Consider the following 20173-nt stretch of genomic DNA (forward strand, 5'->3'; position numbering starts at 1 on the left):
CTGAAGAATCGAAGCCCTACTGCTCCCTGTGATACCACCTGGGGGCTCCTCTGCAGCAGGGAGCTGAGGGCAGGGACAGGTAAGCTGCTCCTCCAGGCCCGTTTGAGACACTACCCTGCAATCCTCACAACGACCTTGGCCTAGGACTATAGACAGGAACCCAGGTGCCCAGGGCAGCTCCCTTGCCCAAGGTTACCTAGATGGTATGAGTGGCAGATCCGGGCTTCATTCAGCCAGTCTCTCTGGCTTCCAAGTTCATGTCCCTTAACCACTCTGCCAGGGGATGCAAACTTATCACCTACGGCTGGAAAGCAGATCGTCCATGTACTTTCTTTGGTCTATCCATTGCTGGTACCATAGTGTTTTAAATTGGCAGCATTGAAAATCAAAGCATCAATTTAGCAAATACTTAATTACATGGCATTGTTCCAGGGGCCATAGAAGGAGAACTTGATTAATAATCATCATAGCCTATGAAACAAGTGCTGTTACTATGCCATTTATAGATAACCCAGTTTATACATAAGAGTCAAGGATTGCTCAAGGTCACACACACAATGAGGAAACGGCAGAGATGAAATCTGAGGCCATGGGCTCATCTTTTCCGGTCTCTTTTCTTATTTACACGAAGATCTAGATTTCCAATGTTATTTTAGAGATTGTAAGCCCTGGCAACTCTGGGCCCAGCCCATAGCTGATTCAAGCTGCTCTCTAGCTGGGCCATATGCTCTTCAATTTTCTACAGTCCTCAGCCTTCCCTAATGTTTCTTTTTTAAAAAAAATATATTTTTTTATTGATTTCAGAGAGGAAGGGAGAGGGAGAGATAGAAACATCAATGATGAGAGAGAATCCTTGATTGGCTACCTCTTGCATGCCCCCTACTGGGAATTGAGCTTGCAACCTGGGCATGTGCCCTGACCTGGGAATCAAACCTTGACCTCCTGGCTCATAGGTCGACGGTCAACCACTGAGCCACACCAGCCAGGCTCTCTGATGTTTCTTATACCAAATCCATCTCACTTTTTCCTCACCTATTTTCTGGCACCTGAGTTTGCAAGCCCTAAGCGATCCTCGGTCTCTGATGTTGATAAATAGTTCTCAGACAGTATATACTGAAGGAGAACTATTAGATTTCAGGTTTTGCAGATCATAAGATCTCTGTTGCAACTACTCGTCAGCTGTGAAAGCAGAAAAGTAAAGGGGAGGGCGTTGACTGTGTGCCAGTAAAACTATTAGTGTTGTTCTGTCCATCGACTCAACTCTGCCCCAATACACTTCTTACTGTCCTGTGCTCCAACCAGCCTGTCCCTCTCTGCCCGCACTCTTCTACTCCCCCACTGTCTACACATCTGACAAGAGGCTTAACCTTTATTGTCAAGGCTTGGAGGCTGGAAGTGGGGCTGGGCAGGGCCCAGGGCAGGACTGGGACAAGAGTCTGCCCTGAACGTGGTTCCATTCCCAGCAGAAAAATCTCTCAAATTACAACTCCACGGCTCTCGAGGGATTCAGCAAGGCTGGCCTCATCAAAGCAAATGAGAACTTTAGATGCAGACGACCAAAGAGTGCCAGTGACCTGTGGTATGACCTTGAACCGGAGCACATTCTGCTCCTGGGCATGTCCCCTACGGAAATAAGCCTCTCTGCAGAGAAAGCACTTTCTCCAGGAAAACCATCACACGTGAGTGATACGGGATTCCGAAAAATGTTGGGAAGAAAGTCTCAGCGATTGTGAACTGGAGGGTCAGAAAGCGGCAGTCATTTGCAAGACACTCTTGGCTATGTTGTTTGGGAGACGTGGAGGGGAGGCTAACTCGGTCTGAGCAGTGTGAGGATGGCAGGTGAGCCCAAATGTATACCAAGAACTAAGAGCTAGAGGGGATCACAGCCACAAAATGAGTGAGAGAACATATGGCCACTTAGTGCCTGCTTTCTGCTGTACGTCACTGTGCCAGAGACACTTACTTCTACGTCGATTATTTCAGTCAATCCTCACAACCACCTGAAGAAGGGCCATTGTTCTCACACACAGATGAGGAAACTGAGGCAGAGAGGGGTCAGGCGTTTCAGGTCACACACACACTGGTGGGTGTTAAAAGCTGGGACCAGGATCCGAATCTGGGGTCTGACTTGCCTGAACCCTCCCCCACCCATCATTGCTGTTTGGGTCTGGGGCCTCTTTGTGGTTTTGTCTTTTAACACCTTGGGAGTTTCCCAGATTTTAATGAGAAGGTTTTAATTTCATAATGGGAATCACAAACAAGAAACGAGGCACCCAAGAGTCTGGGCTGTAAGACTGAGGGCCAGTGGGGAGGGGAGGGGAGCGTGGGCCTTTTCACCACTCAGCCAGGCCAACGAGTGTGGGGGGGGGGGGGGCGGCGGGAGAGGAAGGGGCTGAAGTTATTGGCCTCCCTTCCCCACTTTTTTCCAACTGAGATAAAGTCCACATAACATAAAATTAATCATCAGCCATTTTAAAGTGAACATATCAGTGGCATTTACTAGCAGTACATTCACAAGGTTGCAAAACCACCCTCTACCTAGTTCCAAGGCATGTTCATCACCCCAAAAGGAAACCCTATAACCACTAAGCACTCAGTCGATATCCCCCATTGCTGGCAACCACTACTTTCTGTCTCTATGGATTTGCCTGTTCTGGACATTTCATATAAATGGGATCATACAATATTTGGCCTTTTGTGACTAGCCTCTTTTACTTGGCATCATGTTTTTGAGGTTCATTCATATTGTAGCATGTCAGTGCTTCATTCCCTTTATGAATAAGATTCCATTGTATGGATAGACCACGTTTTATCCATTCATCAGTTGACGGACACTGGGTTGTTTCCACCTTTTGACTATGGTGGTTAGTGCTGCTGTGAACAGTTGTGTACAAGCCTTTGAGTACTTGCTTCCAATTCTCTTGGGTGTATACCTAGGAATGGAATTAATTGTAAGGTCATATGATAACACTATGTGTAACTTTTTGAGGAACTGCCAGACTGTTTTCCATAGTGGCTGCACCCTACTCCCTCCTCATTTTTACAAGAGAACATTCTAGTCGGTTTAAAAATATCCTCCCTCCCTCTGCAACAGGAATCTGAGATTTCAGAATAGGATGGAGGGTGTAAGACGGGGATCCCAGCAAAGGAAACCCCGTAACATGATGGTCAAGGGCTCTGGGATCTGAATGCCTGAGTCCCAATTCTGGCTTCTCTGCTCACTGGCTGTGGTTGGCTCAGAACAGTGATGGGCAACCTTTTGAGCTTGGTGTGTCAAACCTCGCCAAAAAACTGAGCATAACTCGGGTAGTGTGCCACTTTGAGGAAAAAACTAACTCCAAGACTCTAGTCGCAAATGTTTCATCCTCAGGAGCAGCAAATGTTTCATCCTCGGCATGCGGCCGCGTGCCATCAGAAATGGCTACGCGTGTCAGTGCTGACATGCGTGTCATAGGTTCGCCATCACTGGCTTAGAATCATAGCCCCTAAAGATATTTCCCTCCTAATCCCTGGAACCTGTGAATATGTCACCTTAAGTGGCAAAAGGGTTCTTTGCAGATGTGATGAAGAATTTTGCTGGGGAGATTATCCTGGGGGCCAATGTAATCACAGGGTTCCTTATAAGAGAAAAGCCAGAAGGCAGTCAGAGAAGATGTGAAGATGGAAGCAGAAGTTAAAGTGAGGTGCTGGGGCATGGACCAAAGAATATGACCTATAGAAACTGGAAAGGCAAGGAATGGTTTCTCCCTTACAGCCTCCGGAAGGAATACAGCCCTGCCAACCCATTTAGACTCCAACCTCCAGAGCTGTGAGGTAATAAATTTGTATTGTCTTAAGCCACTATGTTTGTGGTTGTATGTTACAACAGCAACAGGAAATGAATCCCTTAGATGTGTGACTTGAGAGCTGGTTGCTGAGCTTCTCAAGGCCTGTTTTCATATCTGTAAAATGGGAATAGCAATAATACCCACTGTAAGGTTGCCCTGAGGAATAAGTTAGGTAATGTACATAGAGCCTAACATTAGCTGATATGTTCTTCCCTACTAGATCATAAGCACTCTGAGAACAAAACATTGTGTCTACCTGTTTTATAGCCAACCTCAAGTGCTGAGTAGTGTCTGGCCCCTAGTGGGCCTGGAAACGTCTGTGCTCCCCAAGAAGGCAGGAGTGAGAGCTGCCTCACTGACGTGGTCAGGGATGGCAGGGTTAGGGGCCCCAAGCCCCAACTTCTGGGCAAAGAGCTCTTTTGAGAGATAACCATAGGGTTATTGTGAGGAATAGAACAGAGAAAATAAGGATCTAAGACTTCTAATATGGTGCCAGGTATACCCAGCAGCTCAAGAAGGGTGGTGGAAAAGATACTTCTTCCTCTCTCCCTTCCCCTCCTTTCTCCTTAAAATTATTTTTTAAATTTAATCTTGACCCGAGGATATGTTCTTCTTTTTTTTTTTTTAAAGAGAGGAAGGGAGAGAGAAACATCAATTGGTTACCTCTTCTACACATCCCGACAAGGAGTGAACCCGTGATGCTTTGGTTTAAGAGCCGATGCTCCAACCACTGAGCACACCGACCAGGGCAAATCCACCACCTCTTGGTATATGGGACGATGCTTCAACCAACTGATCCACCCAGCCAGGGCTCCTTTCTCCTTTTTAACCTCCTTCCCTCCCTTCCTCCCTCCCTCTCTTCTTTTTGTCTTTCCTTTATTCATGGTCAGCAGCAGCTGAGTGCCTCCTGTCCCAGGCTGCTTGTATGGTCTACTGAGAAAAAGTGAAAAAGCCCTGGAACGAGGAAGCTGACAGGCCCGTGACCTCCTCCTGAGACCAGCAGGACCAGCTGCTGTTGGCAAGCAGGAAGCACACCTGCTGGGACACAGGCCCCTGGCTGGCCGTGGGGAGAGAGGGGCTGGTTGCTAAGGCCTCAGGTGGAGTGGATCCGGAAGCAGGAAGCCTATGCTCCCAGGAATTAGGCAGCAGGAAGCCTATGCTCCCAGGGGTTAGGGCCTGCCTGGCTGGGAGAGCTTGGAGGCAGGTCAGGTCTCATGTGGGGTTGCTGGGGGAAGTGGGAAGAGAAGGGGCTGGCCAGGTCAGGTTCAGGACCAAGGGAAGGGCCCAGCGAGGAGAGGAGTGGAAGAGAAGTTGGGGCAGGAACCGGGGCCTAGAGGGACCATGTGAAGGGGCAGGGGCGGGATGGTGGGGGGCCTGTATGTGACCTGGCCCCAGAGGAGCCCGAGCTCTAAGGGTTTCCCTCTGGGGGGGTCGGGGCAGGTGGCATCCAGGACCCTCTAGCTGGGATGGCCAACCTGAAGGATCTGGAGACCACAGCAGAGGAAGTGCTGCGGAAACTGAAGAGCAACCAACTGTTCCAGTCCAAGTGGGACACCACTTACTTCATCATCTTCCTCATTGTCCTGGGTATGGTCTCTGCCTCGGGCCCATCAGCCTCCCGTACCGGGCCCTAGGTGGAGGGCCATGTCTGGACACCTGTCCCACCCCCAGGCGTTCTGTTGCTCCTGCTGCTGCTTATTTGCCTCAACTGCTGCTGCAGCCCCTGCCGCTTCTGCTGCCGCTGCTGCCGCTGCTGCTGCCACTGCTGCCGCCGCTGCTCCCACTGCTGCTCCCGCTGCTGCTCCCGCTGCTGCCCCCGCTGCTGCCCCGCCCACTCCTCCAGATCCCAGACAATGAGTGCCAAGCAGGTGAGCCCACTGGCCCTGGGAGGCCAGGCATTGCACTGGGATGGAGGAGAGGCTGCTGGGGCTCCTCCAGATGGGGGGTTAGCAGGGAACTGAGGCCTAAAGCCCACTGGGCTCCCCCTGTTCCTCTCTGACAGGAGAACCCCACGGGACTGAGTAACATGGCTCTGGAACCGTAATGAGGCGAGTCCCCCAGCCCCTCTCTCACATGCCCTGCTGGGCAACAGCAACAAGGCCTTGTCTGTCCAGATCCTGAGTCTGAAGTGCGTTCCAACCTCCCACCAAGGGGTGGGCAATGCAAGTACTCACTGCTCCATCTAGACTCCATCTAGGCGCCGGCATGACTGTCACCAGGAAACCTTAAGCGACTTGCTGGGGGTCATCCAGCAACTTTCCATGGGAGGGCAAGCTGGGCTCAAACTCGGGGCCCAAACCCCCAGGCAGACCTCTTGTCACCATTCCACTCAGCCCCTCAGCAGCCAGAGGACCCTCTCAAAGGAGGCATGAGTAGGCCAGGGGCTCAGTCACTGGGTGCTCCACTTGGCTCCTACAATCAGGGACCCCCAGGCTTGGTTCCTACTCAGACAGACAAACAGATGGATAGACAGAGGGGTCCAAATAAAGTTGGATGATCTTTATTTCTTGGAGGCCCTGGTAGGATTGCTAAGTAAACAGTCAAGGGACCCCAGCTCATGGTAGGTGGCTTCTGTCTGCCCTTTCCTTCTTCCCTCCCAACTCACAGCTTAGGGTCACCACCCACTCCTCACCTTCCAGCGGGAGGAGGAGTGCAGCTGCCCCTCACCTGGGGGCAGCTCAGCAGGCAGGCAGCTCAGCAGGGAGGAAGGAGAGCCCTGGGCTGGGCTCCACCTTGAGTCCAAAGGGTAGGGATTGGAATGTGGGCCAACTCCTGACCCCACCTCCTTGACCCACCCCCATCCAAAACAAAAAGCAAGTCAGCCTCCCTTCATTCCAGAAGTTCCAGTGTTCAACTCCCATCTGTGCAAATGTGACGGGCAGGACAGGCAAGGAGGGAAGTAAATCGCCTGTAGTGCTGGCTCTGGCTTGGGCCGCACTCCAGGGTGTGTATGGTAGGGGCAGGGACACCCTGGGTAGGGGCCACTTCTCAGGGGGACAGGCTCTTGGGTGCTCTGCTTAGAAAGGCCTGTAGCTCCAGTAGCTGGAGAACACCGAGATCTAGGGAGGGAGGAAGGTGGGGGGGGGGGGCATGGTGAGTGGTGGTGCTGGGGGGCCTGGCCCCTGTTGCACCCTGTGGCTCAGGTGAGATTTCAAGGTTATCCAAGGGCAATGTGTCAGGGAGAGCGTACTGTTGCCCAGCAGCACAATGGCCCATCAGCCTGTTGTGTGCGGCGGGTACAAAAGGCCTTAAGATTTGGGGGTGCTTTGGTCCTGAGACAAGAGCCCCTGGAATACCCCCAAAATGAAGGGGATATTGCCTGGCTGGCCTCATCTGTTTGAGACTGTGGCACAGCCCAGACCCCACCACCCCTGTGCTCCCACCTTATCCTTGAGCTGCTGGCAGAGCTGCAGGGAGACAGTAAAGAAGACCAGGGCATCATTTAGCCACGGGATCACCGACTCCACTTTGTGCACATGGCTCACCTCCAGACGCTGGGAGCCCCACTCACTGTGGGCAGAGGGTCAGGTCCCTGAGTCCCGCAGCCCCTGAGGGGTAGAGGGCCCTCCAGGGCACCCCTCCCAACAGTGTACTTACAACATGGCTCCAGGGCTGTGGAGCACAGAGCCTCCAGCTGGGCGGAAGTTCTAGGCAGAAGAGCATCAGACGCAGTCTCAGGCCTTTGGGGTTGCAGGGCATGGGTCAGTGGGGGCAGAGGTCAGGGGTTGGCAGGGTTCTGCTTACCTTGGTGGAATTTGGCTGCAGGGCGTGCAGCTGGTACACAGTGAGACAGAGCTTGTTGAGGTTGATGTAGACGTTGACCAGCAAGTCGGAGGGCAGGGCAGGGGTGAACATACGCTGGAGGCCGGGGGTGGGGTGGGGTGGGGAAGGCAGGCAAGTGAGATAAGGGCAGGGCAGGGGGAAGCCCCCCAAGAACCACCTGGGGGAATCTCAGTTCTCATCATATCGACTGGGGCAATCTAGCCTCTTCCCAGGTGCCCTGGGTAACTTCCTGCTCTGCTGGGTTGGGAACCACTGACTCGATAGGGTGATGTATCTGGGGGGACACAGGAGGGAAGCTGAGGACCCTATCTCAGAAAACTGCATAGACATAGACATAGAACCCCTACTGATGACAATTTGGAGCTTCTGACCCCTTGGCACCCCTGTGTCCCTTTCCAGGGACCCGCTGTCTTGGCCCGAGGCACTGACCGTGAGGCCACTGGCGGCAATCTCAGGCAGAGTGAGGGTGGCCGGGGTGGTCAGCCGGTTGCGAGCTCTGGTCAGTTGCAGCATCACAGCATCCATCAGCTGGAGGGAGGGGTTAGTCACAGCTGCTGCAAGGGCTAATCCATCCCCCACACCCCAGCATCAGGGAGCGACAAAGTTATGGTGGCTCCAGCTCCTGCCCTGGTGGTCCTGGTCTCAGGGCCCGAACCACCCTAAAATGGGGGCTTGTTAAAAATGCAGGTAATTGGGGTCTGGGGAGGGGTGGGGGGGAGAGGGTAGGATGTCTGTACTATGTACCACCCATCCAGGAGGTTCTACTGAATGGGATTCTGTGGACTGGTCCAATTGGGAAGGAGATGCCAGGAGTTAGTCTCAGGGGCATAAGGGCTTGGTGGATGGGGATACAGGCAATGAAGGAGCTTACAAGGGGCCCAAATCTGGCTAGGGTGCAAGGGGCAAGGGAGGGCTTCCTGAAGGAAGCAATGGGACAGCTGAGTTGATGCCTTAAGTCAGACATCAACCCCATTTCACAGGTGAAGAAACTGAGGCTCTGAAGAGGTAAAGTCACATAGCTCGTGAACTGTGGAACCATCTAGAACTGATCCCTTTCCTTTATCACAGAGCAGTGCCCTTGCTTGGACTCCTCTGAGCCCCAGCTTGCACTGTTTCCAGCTGTTGCTGTAGGTGCTAGGCTGACCAGGCTCTCAGGAAAGGCAAAACTATTGGGAGGAGGCATGGGGTTGCAGCTTATATCCCTCCCTCCCCGGGGCATTCATACTTCTGGGAGGGACCTTAGTCCATCTAGTTCCAAGTTTCATATGAAGAATCAGAGGTCTAGAGGGAGTAGGTGAACCACCTGAGGACTGGTCCAGGGCATCCAGACTCAGTACTCCCCTCCATGCTTTGTGAATTGACTTTGTTCATTGCCAGGGTTTGTTCTTATTGCTAGTACTACTATTAGCAGCTACTATTTACTGAGCACTTACTAGGGGCCACTTTACCTGCATTGTAACAATTGGTAGTAACTATATCTTATCCCCCTTTTGCAGGGGAAGATATAGAGGCACAGAGTGGCTAAGTGACTTGAAGTTGTACAGCTAATAGTGGAGGCCCTAGGATCAGAACCCAGGTCTGATTCTGAAGCTTGGGCTATGAGCTATTTGACTATAGCTGGATGGACATGTGTACACTGAGAGGTGAAGGGTTAACAGTCAGCTATACTTGAGGATATGGGGGCAGAGTTCTCCAGGAACCTGGTCAGGGGTCAGGGTGGGTATGGGAAACCTGGCTCCCCTGTCCCTGCAGGCAACTCACCTTAAGGACCTCTGCTCCTGTCCTGAACTGGTAGCTCTCATCCCGGTTGTTGAGGAGGTAAATGGCTTGGCTCACGTGGTTCCTGGCATCCTGGATCTGAAAACAGTGCCCACAGAGTGGTTAGTGGGCTGGCCCAGACAATGAGCCTCCACTCCGAGGGGCTGTCATCCTCGGAGGGGTGGGTGGGTGCTGCTTGCCTGACTCCACCCCCACAGCTGTTGGCTTCCTGCCCTGGCTGGGTGCTTGCACATGGCACAGACTGAGGCGGGCTTGGTCCCTGGCCTCATGGAGCTTACTTTCTAAAGGAGGACAGATGGTAACAGAGTAAAGGCACAAGAAACAGACTGCATGGCTCACACAAGGAAATAAACAGGGTGACGGAGGGGGTTAGGGGAGCCTCTATGAATGGGGATCTGAGGAGGCCCCAGGGAGGTGATTCTTGAGCTGACACTCATCACTCTTGTGATGAGAAAAGCTTGTGGAGAGAACTCCAGGTAGAGAGACAAGCAAGAGCAAAGGCCCAAAGAGGGAGACTGCTGGTGGCCAGTTGTGTGTGGGGGAGCAGAAGTTGAGGCCCAGTCACATAGGAGTTGATAGGGAGCATGGACTTTGTCCATGGAGCCATGGAGCAATCAAAGACTATATATGCATAGTCCATGGACAGACAATAATGTGGTGAAGCCCTAGCGGGGGGGCAGGGGCAGGGTGGAGGCAAAAGGGGACATTGATAATAGAGGGGGGAAAAAGAGCCTGACTCAGGTGGCTCAGTGGTTGAGCTTCTACCTATGAACCAGGAGGTCACGGTCAATTTCTAGTTGGGGCACAAGCCAGGGTTGTGGGGTTGATCCCCAGTAGGGGGTGTGCAGGAGGCAGCCTATCAATGATTCTCTCTCATCACTGATGTTTCTGTCTCTCTCCTCATCTCCCTTCCTCTCGGAAATCAATAAAAAATTATTAACAAAAGAAAAAAAGAGCCATGAGAATCCCCTGGAAGCTTTGGGCAGGGACTGACTAGTTCAAGGGGGATCCCTGTGGCTCTGGCTAAGGCCTGGGGACATACAGACAGGTTCTCCACCTCCCACAAGGCTAGGTTCTGGAGCCCAGGCTCCTCCCACCCCAGCCTCCCTGCTAGGAAACACCCTATCGGGCTTGCCGTGGCAGAAAATCCCCAGTGCCCTGCCCCTGGAGGCCTTAGCACCACTGTGCAGGCCTGCCCCTGCCTGTCCGATGGCCTGAGCCCTGGCTGGGGAAGGGCCTGGTTACCTGCTGCAGCTTCCACTGCTTGTCCTCCCGGAAGGCAAAATGCAGCAGCTGGTTGTTCCGGGGCATCTTCAGGTTCACATCCTGATGGGTGAGAGTGGGGTAAGCTGGGCAGAGGGATGCCCTTCTGCTTCTGGCCATTCTGAGCCTTAGAGCCAAGGGTGGAAACAGTGGTGGTTCAGGCCCCAGCCTCTCCTAGGCAGGGGAGGGAGAGATAGGACTCCCAATACCATGGCCATTTGGGGGGGTGAACAGGAGGTCAGGAAACAGGAACTCAGGCTCAAGAGGAACCACAAAGAAATGAAAGGGAAAAGAAGCCAAGAAAGGGGAAGGTGGCCTCAGCTGGGAGGAGGCATGTGATGGTGGGCAGACGGAGAACATGTGCACAGGCTAATGGACTGAATACCCACTCATGAAGGACAGGGACCTTCTCCCATACCTTGGCACCTGGCACAGGGCCGGGTGCAGATGGAGCTCAGATGATGGTGATTCCACTTTGATCTGGGGCCAGCCTGATCCTGCCAATGCCCATGCTTCACCAGGCCCAGACTCTGGGCTGGGCCAGGTGCAAAGCATCCCTCTCCTGTACTCAATGAAACCTCGCACTATTCTCATGAAGAAGTTGGGGGTTGTTGTCATTTACAAACGAAGAAACTGAGGCCCAGAATGGTCAAGGATTCTGCCTTGCGTCACACAGCCAGTCAGTGGCAGAGCTGAGATAAGCAGGAGGCCCCCATGCTCTTCCCCACTGGCTTCTCCAGCAACACAGAAAGGAGAGGGACTCACCGCCTGGCTCAGCGCGTCCCCTTGCAGAGTCAGCACGCCCTTCACCTGGTCCGTGCTGCAACACACACACGGGGGTCAGAGCAGAACCTGCAGCTGATCCCTCCCACCACCCAGCCTTCCCATTGGGCCGCTTGTGGCTCTGTCACAGGATGTTCCAACCCAGGTGTTCTTACCCCGCTAAGGAATCCATCCCAGGGGTTTCCACCAAGCCAGGGCTTACCCACAGCTGCCCAGAATGAAGTTCTCTTGCTTGGCAGGCCCTTCCATGCCTGAGCCTGGCAGAGTGAAGCGAAGAGAGGCTTCCTGGGGGGGATAGGGGAGTGGGGCAAAGTTCACCCAATCCAGCCCAGAAGTCCCACTCCCACGTGGGCCAGGGGAGGTACAAGATGGGCTGGCCTCACAGGAACGTCCTACCCAAGCCCCCAGGGCACCTTCCCACGGCTCTGGCTCCTCCTCCAGGGCCCGAGTTTCAGGTCCTACCCAAGCCAATACCACAGCTCCTTCCTTGTTCCCTGGGGGCCTGTGGCCAACATGGGGATATAAAATAGGACTACTCTCCCAGCTTGGTTAAGGTGCCCCGGTGAACATGTTTTTTGCCATTTAAAAAACATGTTCATGAGGAACAGGGTCAGGGAACCCCGGTAGTCATGGCAACCCGCAATTCTGGCAATGCCTGAACATTTGTGAGTTGATTGGCTTATCTGCAGGTCAACCTTGAGGCAGGTACTGTTACTTCCTTTTTGCAAATGACGAAAGGGAGGCCCAGAGAGACTGAGTACTTAGCTAGTGTCACAATGTTGGGGTCCTTGATCTCAGATTAAATGTCACTGCTTCAAAGAAGAAGGCCTACCCCGTCCGGACCCCGAGGCTCACCCAGACCCACAGCACTCACACAGCTGCTGGTGGAACAGGGTGATTATCTGCTGGCGCCCCCGACTAGACTCCCAAGTCCACCGACGGCAAAGCCCCGCCTGAACACTGCGCTACGCGTACCCAGTAGGCTGTAGGGAGGCAGTCGCGGCCGGCCAGGGGGGGAGCCGCACTAGGGAAGGCTGCGGAGGGTGGACGCGCGCAAAGGCCCACGGCCACCCGCGAGACGTTACCTTTAGGATGTCCTGTAGCTGCCTCAGCACGGCGTGCACTTCGTCGTGCAGCAGCCAGCGGAATTCCTCCTCCTGGCGGGACAGGCCGCGGTCAGCCGCCCGGGCCCGCCGTCCCCACCCTGCCCCACCCAACCGCCCGTGCGCCTCACCAGCACCGCCCGCTCCACCGCCGTCGGTGCCATCGCGGTCGCCATCGCCACCGCTCGCTGTGCAGCTACTGTCCCCGGCCGGCGGTCCGCGCCCGTCGCTCGGTCGGTACTCAGCGCCTGGGCCCAGCCCCCGCCGCCGATTGGCTAAGTGGGAACTAGTACGCCCCGAACCACCGCCCTATTCCACCGATTGGCTGAGAGGACACCCGCCCCGCCCCCGGCTCGCGACACTGCGGAATGAAACTAGGCTGGCTGCAGTCAGAACCCGCCCGCTCTGGCTCCACCGAGATGCCGTCGGCACGAGCCGCCGGCGCCGCATCCAAGCTGCTCTTCGGCTGGAGCGCTCTCGTCCCGCCCCTTCCGGGCTCTGATAGGGTGCCCTTACCCACTTGCGCACTATTGGCCGGCGGAATGGCTGTCTCTCGCCGCGCCTGGCGATTGGCCGATGGGGTAGCCTGCTCCAGCTGGGCCTTGCCTTCCACCCTTGTTCAAGGGTCCAGGAAAAAGCCCAGGGCTTAGCCTCTGCCCTCCTCCCTCCACCGCTGGGCAGTGCAGTGTTTAGACGCAGGCAAGGTAATCAGTCCCAGTTGGGTTACCAAGAAACGTTTTATTCTGCTTGCAGTAGCCTTTTGTTAATTGCACAAAATCATTTGTTTTTGCCATTTAAACATTATCACACAATCCTATTCTGAAAAACATGTTCATGAAAAAAAAAAGCAAAAATAAAAATTCACAACCTTAATTACCAGATTTGTCATTTAAAGAAAAAAAGGAGGGGGGCGGAGGAGGGGCTTTCTTACAAGCTTTTCCACAAGTGTCACATTTTTTCCTTAAAAGGGAAGGATTTCAAAACAAAGGTGAAATAGCTTAAACAAATATTCATAAAAAGGAACTTTACAGAATTGTCAACAATATTAAGACAACATTGACTAACAGTTTCATTACAGCATCTTCCCCTACTCCCACCCCCCCGTCCCCCAGTGTCCAGCTAGGACTATAACAGGCTTTGTGTTGAGAGAGAAAATAATTCAAAATCCCAGTGAAATCAACTGTGTCAAAACCCACAGGCATCTTCCCTGCCCTCTCCCGTCTTCTGAGAGCCCATAACTTGGGTTCTGTGGGAAAGGGCCAAGGTTGTGAGGGGAAGGGACCCACACCAGTGTGGCCACCTCATTTTTTATATATAATTATATATTCACTATAAATGCTGACCTTCTGCAAAGTGTGACTTTGAAAAATCCAACCCATGCAGAGGGAGACACTGACAACCTTCAGATGACTTCTCCTTGTTCTTTTGTCACATTCCAACACCCTCTGGTCCCCTATCCAAGGAGATATACTAGGTACTCAAGGATGTCTTGGATCCACCTCTGAGGGTCAGTTAGTTCAGGTTCAGTCAAGCCCAGTTCTCCTTTCCCTCCCGACAGACCTCAGGACCCTGAAAGTACCAAAGACCACCAAGTTGCTGGCTGAAGTGAAGACACTCATTCTGTTCAAGAGCTGAGCCTAAGAAATGGTCATCGTTGGTCAGGCTGGGTCTGGGCCAAAGGGACAGAGGCAGGAAGAAATTCTGCTTCCATGGGAGGAAAAGGGGAAAGGGAGGAGAATGGAGAGAGGTGGGCATGCAGAGGACTTGTACAGGGGCAGGCTGGAGAAAGTGGGACCACTGTGAGGACACCCGGGTCAGATTGGCTCTTCAGGACCATATGAAGTCTGTGGCATAAAGGAAACAGAAAGCCCATCCCCCTCACTCTTCACTGTTGGCCCTCAGGATCCCCTTCCCAAGGACTGGAATGCAAATCTAAATACTAAAACGGCCTGCCGAGGAGTGAGATCCTGCTACACCAAAGCAAGGAAGTTTGATCCTAGCCCAGGGCTCTGTAGTGATGGCGACTTCTAGGATGGGTGCTGAAGAGCAGAGAGGAGATAGGCTTCCATGAGACTCAACCTACAGGCTGACTGCTGCTCTCCTGGAAAGCCAGAGCCTTGTCTTCACTTGACTTTGCCAATCTCTTTTCAGTTCACAAAGGCATTTCTGGAGAGTTGGTTGCACGTTGGTAGCTTAAACATGACAATCCCCATCAGCTGGTCACCTGAGGTTGGGAGGGTCCACAGGATCCTCCTTTTAGTCTGTACTAGTTCATCTTGGCCCAGAGCCTCTCTCTGCAAGGGATCCAGTCGGGAATGTGAATGTGACCACAGCCTCTTCACTCTGAGGGAAGCAGGAAGGCTTCCAATTCTCATTGCTGATTCTAGTTCCTCGACTGGAAGGGGTATGAGATAAGACAAGCTTGGAAGAAGGGAAAAAAAGCCAGGCAGCAGTTTCCGGGCAGCTTCTATCCTGGAGTAAGAGCCAGTGTGGGTGTATGTGGGTATGTGTATGTATATGTATATGTGTGTGTGTGTGTGTGTGTGTGTGTGTGTGTGTGTGTGTATGTGTGTGAACACACAGCCACCTGGTTCAGGGGCCAGTGCCCAGCTCAAGAGCTTTGCTACAGGCCAATCCTGCTGACACTTCCCCCCTTCCCAGGACTTTCAGGGGAGTAGTAGTGCTGTGCTGATGGCAAGTCTCAAAGTCTGTATAAAAGGAGATGGAGACAGGTGGACTGGTCCAGAGTGAAGTCCCAGGACCCCAACTCCGTGTGACGAAGAGGGGGTCAGAGGGAGGGAGTGGGGGCTTAGTGTATGTAGGCCCGGTACACGGCAGACATGTCGTTATCAGACTGGTCCAGTGCCTTGGCTCTTTTGTACACCTGGAAAAAAAATGAGATGAGCTCAGTCTCTGACTTAAAGACATGGATCTGCTTCCTGGAGGTGGTTCTAGATGTGGTTAGGTAGGTAGGTTCTGGAGTCCAGGCTGTCTGGGTGTGACCCCCAGCTCCTTTGATGACTGGCCTGACCTTGGATAAAGTGCCTCAGCCACCGCTTTCTGATACCACGGGGGAGGTAATAGGGTTACGGGGAGGATTAGATGGAGTGAGGGATGTATAATGTTCAGAGTGTGGGCAAAGAGGGAGGGCTCAGTGTTGTTAGCAATTATAACCATGTCTCTTCCTGCTGATGACCCTCCAAGGACTTCCCATGTTATGCTCTGGGCTACTGTTCTTGCCCTTTCCTCTGCATAGGATGCCCTTCCCTCAGCATGGCTGGCTCCTTCCCAAAGGCCTTCCCTGACCACCTCATCTAAAGCAGCAGCTGCACCACTTTACCCTAGTCACGTCTATCCCCTTACTCTGTTCTATTTTATTCACATTTCTGACCATCTGAAATTCTCATTTGTTTAAATATGTATGTGCTTATTTTGTTCCTCCTTCCATTAAAATGTACACCAACCTGTCCCCAGAGCCTAGTATGGTGCTTGGCAATTAACAATTGCCTTGGTGATACTAGATGACTATAAAGAAGTATGAAATAATTAAAAAGCCATTGTTCAACAACAGTGGTATGACATACAGTCATGCTGAGGAAATGCAGTTGGACACAAACTTCCTCTCTTACATGGCTGGGTACATTTTTTAAAATTTATTTTTTTACTCGTTTTATTATTTTAAAAAATATTTTTATTGATTTCAGAGAGGAAAAGAGAGGGAGAGAGATAGAAACATCAATGATTCTCTCCATCATTGATGTTTCTATCTCTTTCTCCCTGAAATCAATGAAAATATATTAAAACAAACAAACTCCATTTGGAGCCACCATAATTGTCCATTACAGCTCAGGTGAAGTTGTCAACTCAGAATGAAGGCTAAAGACCTTTTCAGATAAAAGAAAACCACTTGCTGCCAGCAGACCTGCATTACAGGAAATGCTAAAGCAAGTTTTCCCAGCTGAAAGAAAGGAACACCAGGGAGAAATTCAATTCTTCAGAAAAGAATGGAGAGCACTGGAAATCGTAATTAGAAAAAGTATAAAATCATTTTTCTATTTCTTTAAAATAGGTATGACTAATTAAAGCAAAACATTTCAACATTATCTTATGGGTTTAAAACAAAAGCAGATATAACACATAGGACCTGCTTCCTCTGAGCTCCAGCACTGGAGCAGCGGCATGGAGGAATCCACGGACATATGGGGAGGAACTGGATTTCTGGCACTGGAGCAAGTACTCAGGGGCAGCTTTCTCCCAGACAGGAGTGCTCACAGGGGTCATTCTTCCTATGCTGAGACCACCTCTGTCACAGAGCTGACTGGCAGCCAAGTGAGAGATTCCATCAGCCAGGCTAACACTGTTCACTCCACAGTGCTGATTCCCTGAGACCCTGCCCCATCCAATTTGCAGCCCCACCCAAGCTGTTTGTAGCAGTTTTTCTATATGACTGGCCTGTCCTGGCTCAGGCTTCAGATTTTCATAAAATCTCTCAAATAAGCATCAGCTGGCATCAGCATGCTCTATACCAGGGGTCCTCAAACTTTTTAAACAGGGGGCCAGTTCACTGTCCCTCAGACCATTGGAGGGCCGGACTATAGTTGAAAAAAAACTATGAACATATTCCTATGCACACTGCACATATCTTATTTTGAAGTAAAAAAACAAAACGGCAAAAACACCCGCATGTGGCCACGGGCCATAGTTTGAGGGCGCCTGGAGAGCTATCAATAAGAGGACCAAGACCAGGCTCTAGCAGTAGCCTGCCTTGCTTCATAGCTTGGCGTGGCCTAGGCACTTCCAAGTCCAGCACTAGTAGCCACCATCTGCAGATTGCTCTGTAGCTCCTCCCAGGCAGTGGCTGACTTTGCACCTTTCAGGAGACCTCAGAGCCAGTGTACCCAGTGGTCAGCTTCAGACCATACCAGATTACAACTCTACACATCCACAAGTGACATACTCAAGTAGTAGACTCAATGAGCACCAAAGCCCTACTGAAGCAAGTCCTGCTCCATAGGGGTGTCTCCTGCACAGCAGCTCTTCCATTGTAGCTGCAGCTAGTCCTCACAGCCAATTGGCCTGAAGGTCAATTTCTCCCACTGAACCAACAACAATCAAGGCTCAATTACAACAAGACTGAACACAGCCTACACTGGGCGCACCTAGAGTGCCCAGCTTAGGTGACTGGGGAGGTGAGCCACTAGGCCTTATAAGACACCTACTACACAAGGCCACTACAAATTCCAGGAGACATAGCAGCTCTATCTAATACATAGAAACAAACACAGGAAAGCAGCCAAAATGTGGACACAAAGAAGTATGTCACAAATGAAAGTACAGAAGAAATCTCCAGAAAAAGAACTAAATGAAATGGAAGCAAACAAACTACTAGATATAGAGTTCAAAACAATGGTTATAAGGATGCTCAAGGATCTTACTGAGAGCTTCAAGGGACTTAGTGAGACTTTCAAGGATCTTAGTGAAAACAAAGACATGAAAAAGGACCAGACAGAAATTAAGCATACACTAACTGAAATAAATAATAATTTAAAGGGACTCAACAGTAGAGTAGAGGATTCTAAGAATCAAATCAATGATTTGGAATATGAGGAGGCAAAAAACACCCAATCAGAAGAGCAAAAAGAAAAATGATTCCAAAAATGTGAAGATAGTGTAAGGAGCCTCTGGGACAACTTCAAGCATACCAACATTCGCATTATAGAGGTGCCAGAAGGAGAAGAGAGAGAGCAAGCAAGATATTGAAAACCTATTTGAAGAAATAATGACAGAAAACTTCCCCTATCTGGTGAAATAAATAGACTTAAAAGTCTAGGAAGCACAGATCCTAAATAAGAGGAACCCAAAGAGACCCAAACCAAGACACATCATAATTAAAATGCCAAAGGTTAAAGACAAAGAGAGAATCTTCAGTCCACAAAAGAGAGAATCTTAAAAGCAGCAAGAGAAAAGCAGTTAGTTACATCCAAGGGAGTGCCCATATGACTGTCAGTTGATTTCTCAACAGAACCTTTGCAGGCCAGAAGGGAGTGGCAAGAAATAGTCAAAGTGATGAATAGAAAGGACCTACAAACAAGATTGATCTACCCAGCAAAGCTCTCATTTAGGACTGAAAGTCAGATAAAGATCTTCACAGACAAGAAAAAGCAAAAGGAGTTCACCACCATTAAACCAGCATTACATGAAATGTTGAAGGGTTTTCTTTAGTAAGAAGAAAAAAGGATAAAAAAATGTTAACAATAAAATGGCAATAAATACATTATCAACAATTTAATCTAAAAAACAAAATAAACGAACAAGGAATCTAACAAAATAAACTGATGAATAAAATAGAAACAGAGGCATGGGAACATAGAACAGACCGACAAATCTCAGAGGAAAAGGGGGTGGGGAGTGCAGGAAGAGATTAACCAAAGAACTTATATGCATATATGCATTTCCTATGGACACAGGCAATAGAGTGGTGAAGGCCTGGGTGGGGCAGGAACCAGATGGAGGGAACAAAAAAGGGGAAATCTGTAATACTCTCAACAATAAAGATTTAAATAAATAAATAAATAAAATACAGGGAAAAAACAACAATTAAAAGAAAGACAGATTTAACACATAGGACATCTGTAACTTAAAGCAGGAGTTCCCAGCCTGGGGATTTTGGTAATGCCTGGATAGATTTTCTATGGATGAGTGTACTGCTAATATCTAGTAAGTAGAGGACAGAGATGCTGCTAACATCCTATAATGCATAGGACAGTTCCTACAATAAAATATCAATAGTACCTGCATTGAGAAATCCTGTCTTTTTTTTTTTTTTTTTAATATATTTTATTGATTTTTTTACAGAGAGGAAGAAAGAGGGATAGAGAGTTAGAAACATCGATGAGAGAGAAATATCGATCAGCTGCCTCCTGCACATCCCCTACTGGGGATGTGCCCGCAACCAATGTACATGCCCTTGACCGGAATTGAACCTGGGACCTTTCAGTCCCCAGGCCGACGCTCTATCCACTGAGCCAAACCGGTTTCGGCGAGAAATCCTGTCTTAAAGGGTGAGGGAAAGAGAGGTAAATCAATCTGTTTTTGGTAAATATTAACTCTAAGTAGGCTGTGAAGGTAAGTGCATACTGCAAGTCCTACAGCAAAGATAGAAGAAAAATTATGCCTCATTAAAAAGCCAGTAGGAAAAAAAAAATAAAAAAAAAATAAAAAGCCAGTAGATATCTAAATGATATTCTAAAAATATATTCAAATAACACAAAAGAAGGCAAGGCAGGCCTGGCCAGTGTGGCTTGTGGTTAGAGTATATATATATATGTTACAGGTTTGATGCCCAGCCCCGGTCGGGTGCATGCGGGAGGCAAACCAATTGATGTGTCTCTATCATATTGATGTTTCTCTCTCTTTCTCTTCCTCTCTCCCAAAATAAAGGCAAGAAAGGAGGAACAAACAAAAGCCAGAAGGGAGAAACAGCAATCAAATGTTTGGTAGCTTTGAATTTAACCACACAACAGACTTCAAGACAAATTAAATGTTAAAGGACTATTTAACTTTAAGATCCAATCAGTAGGGAGCTTAAAGTCACACTATCCAAACAAATGGTCAGAAAGTACCATGCTCCATTGA

General features: G+C 50.4%; 3 protein-coding genes across 5 annotated transcripts in view; 1 reads left to right on the forward strand and 2 right to left on the reverse strand.

Annotated features, from left to right (window-relative positions):
• Positions 1 to 9: 9 nt before the first annotated feature.
• SMIM22 (small integral membrane protein 22) lies at positions 10 to 5788 on the forward strand. The gene is made up of 6 exons (XM_054714159.1): positions 10 to 79; positions 1464 to 1679; positions 3755 to 3813; positions 4721 to 5027; positions 5268 to 5414; positions 5499 to 5788. The coding sequence occupies exons 5-6, from the start codon at positions 5294 to 5296 to the stop codon at positions 5786 to 5788; spliced, it is 411 nt and encodes a 136-aa protein (XP_054570134.1). The 5' UTR covers positions 10 to 79; positions 1464 to 1679; positions 3755 to 3813; positions 4721 to 5027; positions 5268 to 5293.
• A 523-nt stretch (positions 5789 to 6311) lies between these two features.
• On the reverse strand, positions 6312 to 12804 carry ROGDI (rogdi atypical leucine zipper). 3 transcript variants are annotated; one of them, XM_054714235.1, is made up of 11 exons: positions 12670 to 12804; positions 12521 to 12592; positions 11638 to 11720; positions 11418 to 11472; positions 10635 to 10715; positions 9372 to 9467; positions 8040 to 8138; positions 7572 to 7685; positions 7425 to 7474; positions 7313 to 7337; positions 6312 to 6886 (listed from the first exon to the last, which is right to left on the reverse strand). In XM_054714235.1, the coding sequence occupies exons 1-11, from the start codon at positions 12712 to 12714 to the stop codon at positions 6845 to 6847; spliced, it is 762 nt and encodes a 253-aa protein (XP_054570210.1). In that variant the 5' UTR covers positions 12715 to 12804; the 3' UTR covers positions 6312 to 6844. The 3 variants fall into 3 exon arrangements, with proteins under 3 accessions (XP_054570210.1, XP_008139845.1, XP_054570209.1); XM_008141623.3 differs by having other exon boundaries at positions 7211 to 7337; positions 12670 to 12802; XM_054714234.1 differs by lacking the exon at positions 12521 to 12592 and having other exon boundaries at positions 7211 to 7337; positions 12670 to 12801.
• Positions 12805 to 13256: 452 nt separating this feature from the next.
• Positions 13257 to 20173, reverse strand: part of GLYR1 (glyoxylate reductase 1 homolog) — a 47824-nt gene continuing 40907 nt past the window's right edge. The window contains exon 16 of the mRNA XM_054714160.1: positions 13257 to 15422. Within this exon, the coding sequence (XP_054570135.1) occupies positions 15348 to 15422 (75 nt within the window). The 3' untranslated portion in view covers positions 13257 to 15347. The remainder of the gene's footprint in view (positions 15423 to 20173) is intronic.

Source organism: Eptesicus fuscus, chromosome 4, assembly GCF_027574615.1.
Source record: "Eptesicus fuscus isolate TK198812 chromosome 4, DD_ASM_mEF_20220401, whole genome shotgun sequence".
Classification (NCBI taxonomy): domain Eukaryota; kingdom Metazoa; phylum Chordata; class Mammalia; order Chiroptera; family Vespertilionidae; genus Eptesicus; species Eptesicus fuscus.